The 10490-nt window shown below is 32.4% G+C and overlaps 4 protein-coding genes across 4 annotated transcripts; 2 read left to right on the top strand and 2 right to left on the bottom strand.

Annotated features, from left to right (window-relative positions):
• The first annotated feature begins 188 nt into the window (after window positions 1–188).
• Window positions 189–2424, top strand: LOC128396161 (negative elongation factor B-like). Its single transcript, XM_053356699.1, has 3 exons — window positions 189–331; window positions 474–828; window positions 911–2424. Exons 2-3 carry the CDS (start codon window positions 474–476, stop codon window positions 2269–2271), a joined length of 1716 nt encoding a protein of 571 aa, XP_053212674.1. The 5' UTR covers window positions 189–331; the 3' UTR covers window positions 2272–2424.
• On the bottom strand, window positions 2385–3111 carry LOC128396184 (SWI/SNF-related matrix-associated actin-dependent regulator of chromatin subfamily E member 1-like). Its single transcript, XM_053356725.1, has one exon. The coding sequence runs from the start codon at window positions 3011–3013 to the stop codon at window positions 2489–2491; it is 525 nt and encodes a 174-aa protein (XP_053212700.1). The 5' UTR covers window positions 3014–3111; the 3' UTR covers window positions 2385–2488.
• Window positions 3112–3303: 192 nt separating this feature from the next.
• LOC128396174 (serine protease 30-like) lies at window positions 3304–5429 on the bottom strand. The gene is made up of 6 exons (XM_053356715.1): window positions 4645–5429; window positions 4444–4544; window positions 4260–4366; window positions 3913–4187; window positions 3680–3831; window positions 3304–3613 (listed from the first exon to the last, which is right to left on the bottom strand). The coding sequence occupies exons 1-6, from the start codon at window positions 4946–4948 to the stop codon at window positions 3452–3454; spliced, it is 1101 nt and encodes a 366-aa protein (XP_053212690.1). The 5' UTR covers window positions 4949–5429; the 3' UTR covers window positions 3304–3451.
• Window positions 5430–8327: 2898 nt separating this feature from the next.
• On the top strand, window positions 8328–10490 carry LOC128396173 (2-oxoglutarate and iron-dependent oxygenase domain-containing protein 3-like). The gene is made up of 3 exons (XM_053356714.1): window positions 8328–8836; window positions 9430–9727; window positions 9814–10490. The coding sequence occupies exons 1-3, from the start codon at window positions 8463–8465 to the stop codon at window positions 10252–10254; spliced, it is 1113 nt and encodes a 370-aa protein (XP_053212689.1). The 5' UTR covers window positions 8328–8462; the 3' UTR covers window positions 10255–10490.

Here is a 10490-nt window from a genome sequence, read left to right on the forward strand (position 1 = left end):
TTCTCTAATTAAATGGATTTTCAATTTTATTCCAATTGAATTTTTCTTAAACTCAATCAATTAATTAATTGTTTCCATCCAATTGAAAAGTAAAATCTCTCAAAATTACTAATTTCTTATTCTAATTTGTCATCCTCAAAATTCCCGCTCAAACGGTTGCCTAGCAACGAGAACATTGAATTGAATTTTTTTGTTTTTCTAAAAGTAAATAGATTGTCAAAAATTCAAATTGTCAACAATTAAATTAAATTTCTTTTCTTTTCTTTTTCATACTCTTTGATTATTTTCTTTTTTTATATTAATTAATTATCGTTCAATTAATCTTTAAAAGGTAAGTAATGTTATGTTTGCTTGTTATTCTCTTTTTTGTCTATGATTATGGTAACAATTATGTTCTGCTTTATGTTGACACTTTTTTTTCTCATTTCTAATGTTTTGCTTTTTTCTTTTCTTTTTGATTGTTCTTTTTGTAGATGAATGGACTTGAAGAAGTTGGTATTCCTGGAAGAGAATATCTCCGTGAGGCATTAACTAATTGTAATGATCCTTTACAAGCTATTCAAGAATTCCAAGTGGAAAATGGTATTCTATTACCTTCACTGCGAACGATTTTACCTTTGTTGGATTTACATGAAGTTAGACGATTCGATTTTCACCAATCAGTTTTAGAGGAATTAAAGGATAAATTACTTAAGCAAATTGATAAAATGGCTAAATCAGAGTCTAATGATAAAGAGAAAAAGATCAAAGATTTGTTGGAGAAAAGTTTCCCGGTCATAAGAATTCAATCATTACAACCTATTGTTATGTCTTTGCTAAAAAATTTAGGTAAATATTTAAGAAAGAATTGACTATAATTATCATCTAATTGATTTGTATTCTTTTCTTTTCTCTCCCAAACTCTCTTTAGAACGTATCGATGACAAATATTTGAAACAAATTGTCGCAGAAAAAGATTTATATGAAAAATGTGACATATCGGTGAAGAGACAAATTTGGCAGCAACATCAAGGATTATTTGGTGATGAAGTTTCCCCTTTGTTTAGTAAATATATTAAAGAAAAGGATACAATGCTTTTCTCCCTACAATCGGGTTCGTTTTTCGCCTTAACACCCAAACAACGGCGACAAAGTGAAATAATTCAAAATTTGGTCAAGATAATTGGTCGAAACGTTTTACTCTATGATACATGTTTACAATTTTTACGAACACTTTTTCTGCGAACCAAAAATAGTCACTATTGTACATTAAGAGTTGATCTATTGATGGCCTTACACGATGCCGATGTTCAAGATATAACCTCAATGGATCCTTGTCATAAATTTGCTTGGTGTTTAGATGCTTGTATTCGGGAGCAAAATGTTGACCAGAAAAGGTCACGAGAGTTACAAGGATTTCTTGAAGGTGTTAAACGAGGTCAAGAACAAGTTATCGGCGATTTATCAATGACCCTGTGTGATCCATATGCTGTTAACTTTTTGGCAAACAAAGCAATCAAAATCGCAAACAATTTAATCAACAATGAAAGTCTTGCCCGTGAAAATACAGTTTTAACGTTAATCTTGCGAATGTTAAATTTAGGTTTACATTCATGGGATATACTCAATTCTCAGGTTTACCGAGAACCCAAATTAGATGTTGATCTGGTTACTCGATTTTTACCTGTTCTAATGTCGTTAATTGTTGATGATCAGGTTCGAGCTGTTAACTCAAAATTACCACCCGATGATAGAGAATCAGCTTTAACCATTATTGAACATTCTGGTCCTCCACCTGATCTTTATCAGAAATTTATCACTGACGATAGACTGGCAACCGAATTAGCAATTTATTATACTTTACAAGTTTTACGACAAAAAGATCGAACCGCAGTTGTAAGAGTATTAGGATGTTTATCTAATTGTCACGATAATCGTATATCAGATGATCGTATCCTTCACAGTTTAGTTTCATTTTTAATTCCAATGGCTGATGAATTTTCATTAGAAGATTTTTGTACCGTTGTTTTCGATGAGATTTTCCTTTCCAATCTTGACCAACTTAATGTTCCCTATCATCTGATCAAACTAATGCACCATGTATATAATCACCTTCCCGTCCATCGTCTTGATTTATTGATAAAAACACTAACTGCTTGTCCAATCGAGAATGATAAAGCCAAGGAGATGCTAATCGAATTGGAAAAGAAAGTAGAACAATTCAAAGCCGAAGTCGACGCGAAAGGAGAGGAACCACCACAAGAAGACATCGCACTTCCATTACCCGTTTAAGAGGAAAGAGAAAGAAAAATTTCTCAAATTCAATTCATTCATCTTCCATAGTTTCCATACCTGTAAATCCATTGAATTTGACCAAATTCACCCAATTTATAAATTCGTAATCATTACAGTTTTTCACCTTTAATGAAGCTCAAATTTTCTTGATCTTACATTTTGTCTTGGAATAATTTTTACACATAATCAATGTTAGAAAATTAACTTTCTTTGTCTACAGATTCAAGAATTTCATCTTCTTTGCCTCATGTTTATCTTCAATACTCTGGATTTCGGCTTGTAATCTTTTATGATGGTTGATCAAAACTTGCACGTGATTCTTTAAAGTTGTCATCTTTCCCGTTGTTACAACCGATCGTAAATCAGGAACTACAGTGTCACTAAAAATCTCATTGATTAACTTATGATTCTGTTTGAATCGGGCAAAAGCGAGATCTTTAAGCGAAACTTCATCATTTTCATCTTCACCTTCATCTTTATCTTTATCTTTATCTTTCTCTTTTTCTTTTCCTTTATCTTCCTCGACACTTTGAATTGACACTTTCCCATCATTCTGAGCTGATTGTAACCCTTTCCGTGGATAACGAGAGTTGGACATCAGAAGAGATTTGGACGTTGATCTTATCACCTTGTTTTCCAATTTTGTTACCTTCGATTCATCAGGTACTTTTTTCCCCACTTTAACTGGATTGAAATTGGGATTTCCATGTAAAGAAGGAATAAAAGGATTAAAACTCATGGTGATTAAAAAGAGGAGAAAAATCAACAGTAAACAATTAAGATTAACGGTGATTAATTGGATCAAATCACATTGGAGACTCTTTTGAATTTGAAAGAGATTTTAAATTTAAGACGAGAAAAGTTTTCGCAGAAAAATCAAATCAGCGCAGCTTCTTAATCGGGGAACAATTAACTCACCGCCATCTTCAAATCAGTTGATTATTTTTCTTTCAATAATCAATTGATTAACTTGCTGATTATCAAACTGGTTCATGATTCTAATAGAGATAAATTTAATTAATTCACTAATTTAGTTTTTGAGAATTAAGGTCGATTTTTTTATTGAAGAAAAAAAGGTTTTTTAATCACAAGAAAAAGATAAAAGAGAAAATTGGAAATAAATTAATAGTCGTGATTAAGAAGAGGTAAAGAATTAAGTTGAGAGTTAATTGTCTCTTTAGTAAAGTGTCTTGATTTGATTGATCCATTCAAGGAAATGAGTAACTCGAGTATAAACATCGGGGAATCCTGGCTTAGCACAACCCGATCCAAAGGAAGTGATTCCAGCGAGATGCCATTGATTGCCGACTTTACATTGAAGTGGTCCACCAGAATCGCCCTGAACACAATTAATAAGAGTTAATTAGTCATGATTGACAGATCATTGGACGCTCGAAAGACTTACATGACAAGTTCCTTTTCCGCCTTCCTTGGTTCCAGCGCATAGATGCCAATGTCGAATTGAGATTTTGAATTTTGGAAAATACGCTTTTTGACATTCTTCATTGTCGAACACCTTAATCTCCACTTTCTGTAATACATCAGCGGCTCGTTTATCTAAATTTCCAGGAAAAAAAAAGGATAAACAGGATTAGATAATCTGTTCCCCAATCGATTGATCAATTTTAATCACTCAACTGTAATCAACTTTTCCCCAACCAGTAGCAACACATTCAACGTTATAAAAGTCAAAATGTGGATCTTCAGGTAAACATATCGGCGAAACATGTTCATTTGTTTCAACGGGTTCGCTTAATTTCATGAGGGCGATATCATTATCGTATCCACGGTACCATGGATAATGGAAAAGCTTAGTTACTGAATAAGTTTTCTCATGAGTTTCAGTTAATTTCATATTATGTTCACCAACACGAACTTCCCAGAAAATGGGTTGAGGTAAAGCAAACACGGGGCTGAAAACACAAAGAGTATAACAATTAGTTGATTGTTCCAATGGTGAAAATGTCTCTTTGACAATCACTTACTTTAACATACAATGAGCTGCGGTCATAACCCACTGTCGATCAATTAAAACCCCACCGCACCAATGGCCAATCTTACCGACTTGAGGATGGATCAGCCGAAGTGATACCTTTGTAATTAGAGAGAAAAAAAAGTTAAATTAATTATTTCTCTCAACAATTAACTTAGAATAATGATAAATCTTACCTGCCAAGGCCATTCTCCGATAATTGAGTTATTACCACCAACGATACGTTCCGTTAATGGACTATCATTACGATATTGATTATATCCACAGGCTTGTTGAGCTTTTGAGTTAATTGTGATCACAAATGAAAAGGAAAATGAATAATCATAAATTAAGATCAACGATCAACAAATTAACAAAGGTAAATCTGAATATCATACCTCGAGGTTCAGATGATTGTGTTGATGGTAATGGTGGTGTTGTTGTTGATTTGATTGTTGTTGGGATTGGTGTTGATGTGGAGGTTGAAGATGTTGATTGTGATGAGGATGAAAAGGTTGATGAAGAGGCGGTTGTGGTGATTGAAGGTGGTGTTGATGTAGATAAATCATCATTTACTGTTATTGGTGTTGATTGAGTTGTCATTAATGTCCTATTAACATCACTTTCTGCCAAACAATTAAGGTTAAGGTAAACAATTAAATTAAACCATATTATGGTTAGTAACTTTTTTCCGGGTTCCATAATTCAATGAAAAGTTTTGTTGTTGTTTAATTAGTTAATGATAAGATTTTAATTTGTTGCTAAGTGTTGATTTAAAGCTGTAATTTGGTTGATTAAGACGATTAATCCAGTTAATCCTGGGTTAACACACAAACAAACAAAATGAGATGAAAAAGTTTTGTTTTTGTCTAATGAAAACAATTGGGATTTGTTTATGGGATTAAAGGATTAGATTAATTTAGATGGACAATTTAAAGTAGCAGTTTAATATTGTTGATTAAAGGGATTGGGATCAACCAATTTCAATCCAAGATCGATCACAGTAAATTGTAAACACGTAAATGTTGATGATTGTGATCATTTGTGAAGTTGATTGTGACCACTTAAATTACGGGAATTATTTATCGGCAACTCTAACCACTTTGTAGGGTCTAAATTGTTAATTTAATTTGATTTTTTTTACGCAATCAAAAAACCGAATCACATCTTATCCGGTTTACTCCATGTGGACTCTGCCTTTTTATCAATAAATTGCTCCTGTTGATCATCATCATCTCTCATCATCTCTCATCTTCATCCTCATCATCATCATCAGGTTGATTTATAAAAGATGATGCGGATGAGGTAAAACAAGAGCAAGGAAGATACTGAATGATGATAAAGATGAGGATGGTTAATGATCACCTTGGGTTGAATGTACCTCTGAATGGCAAGAATTTCAATTCTCAGTTCTCCTGTGAGATTTTAATTGCTGATTAGTTTGATTAGTCACACAGGGTTAATTCCTTTGATATTATTAGATAACAATCTATATGGAACCTGAAATATTCTGAACTTTCTTCAAGGAGAGAAAGAGAAAAGTTTTCATTTCTTGTAAATTTGTCCATTGATCTTGATTAGAAATCAGCTGATTGTATTTTCAATAATCAGTGAAATCAGAAACTCATCTCGAACTGACAATTATGATCAGTGTTCAGAACTTTTTTTTGATTGAAGTTGAGGAAAATTTGACAGGAAGTTCAGAGGTTTTCTCTTCAATCATTTTCTACAACAACAAAACTATTTGCTCTCAATCGATTATCATTCTAATTGAAACAAGAACAAGAAATCAGATGAAGATAAAATGATGATGAAGATGATGATCGATGTGAACGATCTAACAGAATTAATCTTGATTACTAAGACCGGTCCTTCTGGAACGTGAATGAAATACTCACATTAAGATGAACTTGTCATCAAGGATTCAGAATTTTGACTTAAAATGATAATATTTTTCTCTCTCCTTCTCTCAGCAAACTCACCAGATGATGATGATGATGATGATGATGATGAGAGAAAGAGAGTAAGAGAGAGGGATGATCTTGTGATTAAGATGATATTCCAAGTCCGGTAACCCTGATCCTCATTTCTAAGTTCAATCAGCTTTCAATTCAACAAGAGCATCAATCTCATTCTTAATTCCGCTTTTTCTTGCAATAATTAGATTAAATCATCATCAAGGTGCAAGAAATCAAGATTAAATCATTTCTTTCCAATAAAATTAATGCATTTCTAATTTACTAATTTGAACACCGAAATTAACACAATAGGTGAACTTAATCTTATTAATTGTCACAATTAACTTTCTCATCTAATTCTATATGATAATAATGTTATCATTACGATTGACTAAATTTTATTTCTACAATGATATTGATATAAATTGTTAATGTAACTGTGATTGCATCGTAATTGTGTTACAATTAATCAGTTATCTGAATGTTGTATTGTTGATAAACTTTAATCAACTAAACATATGAAAACAAGTTAATCAAAAAACTTTTAGTTCATTTTAATTCAGTTCATTTAGTGACATCTCTTGAACTTGATGTTAACCAAAATCGGAACAATTTGATCAACTCAATCATTGAAATAAATTGTTATCATTTTAGTTGTGGTCAATTTAGAAAACGATTTGCAGACTAATTAGTTTGATTCATTTATTTCACTAGATATAATCACAAGAGTTTGATTCATATTTTTATTAATACCAATTAGTGAGAAAAATTTGTCGATCAAATTTAATTAGTGTACGTAAATTTTAGGACAATTAAGGTTATCAAACTTAAGGTAAGTTTACAACCAAGACATGGAAATAGATCAAAAAATCACAATCGTATTGTTAATACTTGTTTTAAATTGCAAACGATTAACGAATTGATTTAGAGATAATTTTATTGATCGATTGAACAATTAAAAAGTTTCTCTTTTGATCCAACAATCAAATTTAGAACTTGCTGATTGGATCCAAATCAGAATTTCGATGATTCTCATTGTTGATCAAGTTTCAAATCGATGATTTTCAAAACGAGATATTCGAAATGAAAAAACTAACCAACTTCCGTTTCCTTTTCCCATGGTTCGATATACGATTCTATCTGGAGCAAAATTCTTTGAATCAGATCAATGAATGGAGAATCATTGAATTAAGGCACAATTAAGGTACAGATTTGGTGATCAGACAGAAAGAGAAATTTTTCTACTCAGTTTGAAAACTTTTCGAGTTCATTAAACTACAAACTACTGTAAATCTAAATCACATTGGACGAGATTTGATTGTTTCTTTTTACAATAAAATCTACGGTTAATTGTTATCGAATTGATTTTAAGGTGAAAATGTAACAATTAAAGAAAATGTTTACAATTGAGTTGTGAATTGAATCAAACAAGATAGATGAAGATGAAGAAAAAAAAGTTAATTATAACTATTGAATTGACCCACAATTGAGATTTCCAATGAAGGAAAAGTGAAAAGCCCGAAGAATCAAATGAAGTCGAGTCTTAATTTTTAACCTAAATTGTTGTATTGTAGCGAAAGTGAACTAATCAACATCATCATCATTTAAATTGTTACCTGATTTAGCTTCATCTCCAATTGATGTCAAATAGAAAAGGTAAATTATCTTCATCATCATCCGGTTCCAATGTTAAGGGTGAATGTAAACAACTTCGAAAACCTGAATTGTGAGGTCACTTAAACGGGAGTAAAAGTATCGACCAGACGAAAGAAATAAAGAAAGACGATGAAATGGACTTTCTCTCTCTCTCTCTCTCTCTCTCTCTTTCTATTTCTCTCTTCACTTACCTGTTTTCGAATTTGAAAAACTAACTGTAAAAAAAGATTTTCAACTTCACGAGCAACTTTTACGTTCTAAAAGTAACCTCAAAGATTCGGGTTCAAACACCAGTTACTAATTCGATCATTATTATTATCATCTTTCTGTTTTCTTTTTCCATCATCATCATCTTTTTATCTTCTTCTTCTTCTTCTTCCTCCTCCTTTCTCTCTTTATTCTTTACCTTAATTTCCAACCTTTTAATGTCCCAATTTCTCCGTTCACATCTCTCGTTATTCTTAGCTCTCATTCCATTTTCTTCCTCTCATGATTCGAGAAGAAAACAAATCATAATTTTCTAATTTCTTCTTCATTCCAATCGTTTTTTACCCAAATTTACTCTTTGTTTCAAACCAGTGTTAATAATCGTGATTATCACCATGGTTAATTACGATTATTGGTATAAATTGTTCGATACTGCCCTAGTCAATCGTCGGAATAAAACAGTGACCGGTAAAAAGTCAACTACTAAATCCAAATCAACTGTAACCTCACCAATAGAAAAATCTAAATCCGTTGAAAATGAAAAATCGACGAATCTTAAGTCCGTTGGTTCACCGACTTCAATCGTAACACTAATCACCAATGTGCTGTCCATTTGTGCGGTCAGTGGACTGCTGGTCACCTTGTTTTATGTTGTCCCATGGGAACAATGGGTATTCAGTGAAGATGAACTCGAAAGATTATCGGCCGGAGATGATCTGGAATACAGGAATTACCTGGCGACTTCTGAACAACAGATCGACGAAATCAGGTAACGTTAATTGTTGATTTCTTTCATCTGATTAGTTAATTTGATAATCATATTAGATTAGAATCTATCCTTTAACTTGTTTCTCTTCATTTCTCTCTTTTCCCTGATTAGTTTTCCTCTTAATTATTAATAGAATTAGAAATTAGAACTTAAAAGTTTCTCGAACTTTCAATTTTCTTTTGTTCTAATGTTATCATTTTTTTTCGAATTTATTATTTTCTCTTCACTTTTGTCCACAGAGATGATTTTTTTGATTAGCAACAATCAACTAGTTCTTTTCATGGTGGAAACAATTCAAATTGCTGTTTAATCATATTCTTCGTGATTAAGTTGAAACCAAATTATCAATAATTTTACTAATCATTTTCACTCTAGAAAACAACAAGTTAATCTAATTGTTTAATAACTACAATCAAAACTGTACTGAGTTAAAAATACTCAATTCTATTAATAATTCAATGGAAGTGAATTAAAATTAAAACAATTAACTTGATCATTGTCTCTCTATCAACTCAATGATTATCAAAAGCTTTTCTCTCATTTGATTGTTGCCTAATTTTGGTTTAATTGTTTCTCTCTCTTTTCATTAACAGCATCCATGAGGCTCCTTGTTACGAAAAGGCTTATTGGAGAGAGAAGCGATTGAATGTACTTCCGGAACAATGTGGGGTCATGTTGACTGATGCTCTTCTTCCGGAAGATCAAGTTCTCAAATTAAGAGCACTGGCAACCAAGTTAATCGACAAAGTCGGCGATACAAGTTACGCTAATCGAGAATCAATTAATCTCCAATGGATTAACCTTCACAATCTGTACAAACGAAATGCGACCAGAAAAGTCCTAAAAAATTCGGAATTTGACCTTATTCGAAATGCTTCAATAGCCGCGAGGGTAAATTGATTGTTTGGAAGAAAACTAAATTAAGATTCAATCAAATTCTCATGCTAATTGTTTTCTCTTTTTTTCTTTGTGATTAGGAAGCTGTTTCGACGGCTTTTGGCCTTCCAACTAACCGATTGTTTTTCAATACGGTTTCACAATTCACTCGATATCGACCTTTGGTCAAACATAATGAGTTTCGACACGTTGATAAGGTCCGTTCACCGGCCTTGATTGTTACCTCCATCTTGTGGCTTTCAACGGCTAATCTTGACTTTGGCGGTGGACACACTGAATTCTTGAATGGACCTGGACCTGAACCTTTCTCACCAGTTCTAATTGAGCCTAAAATAGGTCGTTTTGCCGCTTGGACTTCAGGCTTTGAGAATCCTCATGAAGTTACTGAACTTTTTTGGGGAAATCGATTGGCACTTATCTTTGCTTTTACCGTTTCTAATAAATTAGGTTATGAATCAATGGAAACACTTCGAGACTGGGCAATCAACGCAACCCAATCAGCTACTAATGGTGGTTATTAAAGTCACTTCAGTGCTCACAACACCATCAAGATCTCCAGAATTAACTACAATTAGCAGTTAATCGTCACAATTAACCAGCAAATTTTCAACCCATTTTCATGTTCATCAAACTAATAGATAATTACAAGCAATTGTTTGACTATTTTGCCATTTGTATAGTCGTTGGTTGAAATCACTTTTATCAGAACTGAAAATATCGCCACAATTTGTATATTAAATGAAATTGATTCCTACGA

Source organism: Panonychus citri, unplaced genomic scaffold (genome assembly GCF_014898815.1).
Source record: "Panonychus citri isolate SS breed McGregor unplaced genomic scaffold, ASM1489881v1 Contig00143, whole genome shotgun sequence".
Taxonomy (NCBI): domain Eukaryota; kingdom Metazoa; phylum Arthropoda; class Arachnida; order Trombidiformes; family Tetranychidae; genus Panonychus; species Panonychus citri.

Bases quoted from the DNA above. Each gene is read 5' to 3' on its own strand.
- LOC128396174 (XM_053356715.1), bottom strand. From the start codon at position 4,948: ATGGAACCCGGAAAAAAGTTACTAACCATAATATGGTTTAATTTAATT. The intron at 4,545-4,644 runs GTATGATATTCA...TTAACTCAAAAG, and splicing joins ACAATCATCTGAACCTCGAG to CTCAACAAGCCTGTGGATAT. The intron at 4,367-4,443 runs GTAAGATTTATC...CTAATTACAAAG, and splicing joins TCGGAGAATGGCCTTGGCAG to GTATCACTTCGGCTGATCCA.
- LOC128396161 (XM_053356699.1), top strand. From the start codon at position 474: ATGAATGGACTTGAAGAAGTTGGTATTCCTGGAAGAGAATATCTCCGT. The intron at 829-910 runs GTAAATATTTAA...AACTCTCTTTAG, and splicing joins GTCTTTGCTAAAAAATTTAG to AACGTATCGATGACAAATAT.
- LOC128396184 (XM_053356725.1), bottom strand. From the start codon at position 3,013: ATGAGTTTTAATCCTTTTATTCCTTCTTTACATGGAAATCCCAATTTC.
- LOC128396173 (XM_053356714.1), top strand. From the start codon at position 8,463: ATGGTTAATTACGATTATTGGTATAAATTGTTCGATACTGCCCTAGTC. The intron at 8,837-9,429 runs GTAACGTTAATT...TTTCATTAACAG, and splicing joins CAACAGATCGACGAAATCAG to CATCCATGAGGCTCCTTGTT. The intron at 9,728-9,813 runs GTAAATTGATTG...CTTTGTGATTAG, and splicing joins ATGCTTCAATAGCCGCGAGG to GAAGCTGTTTCGACGGCTTT.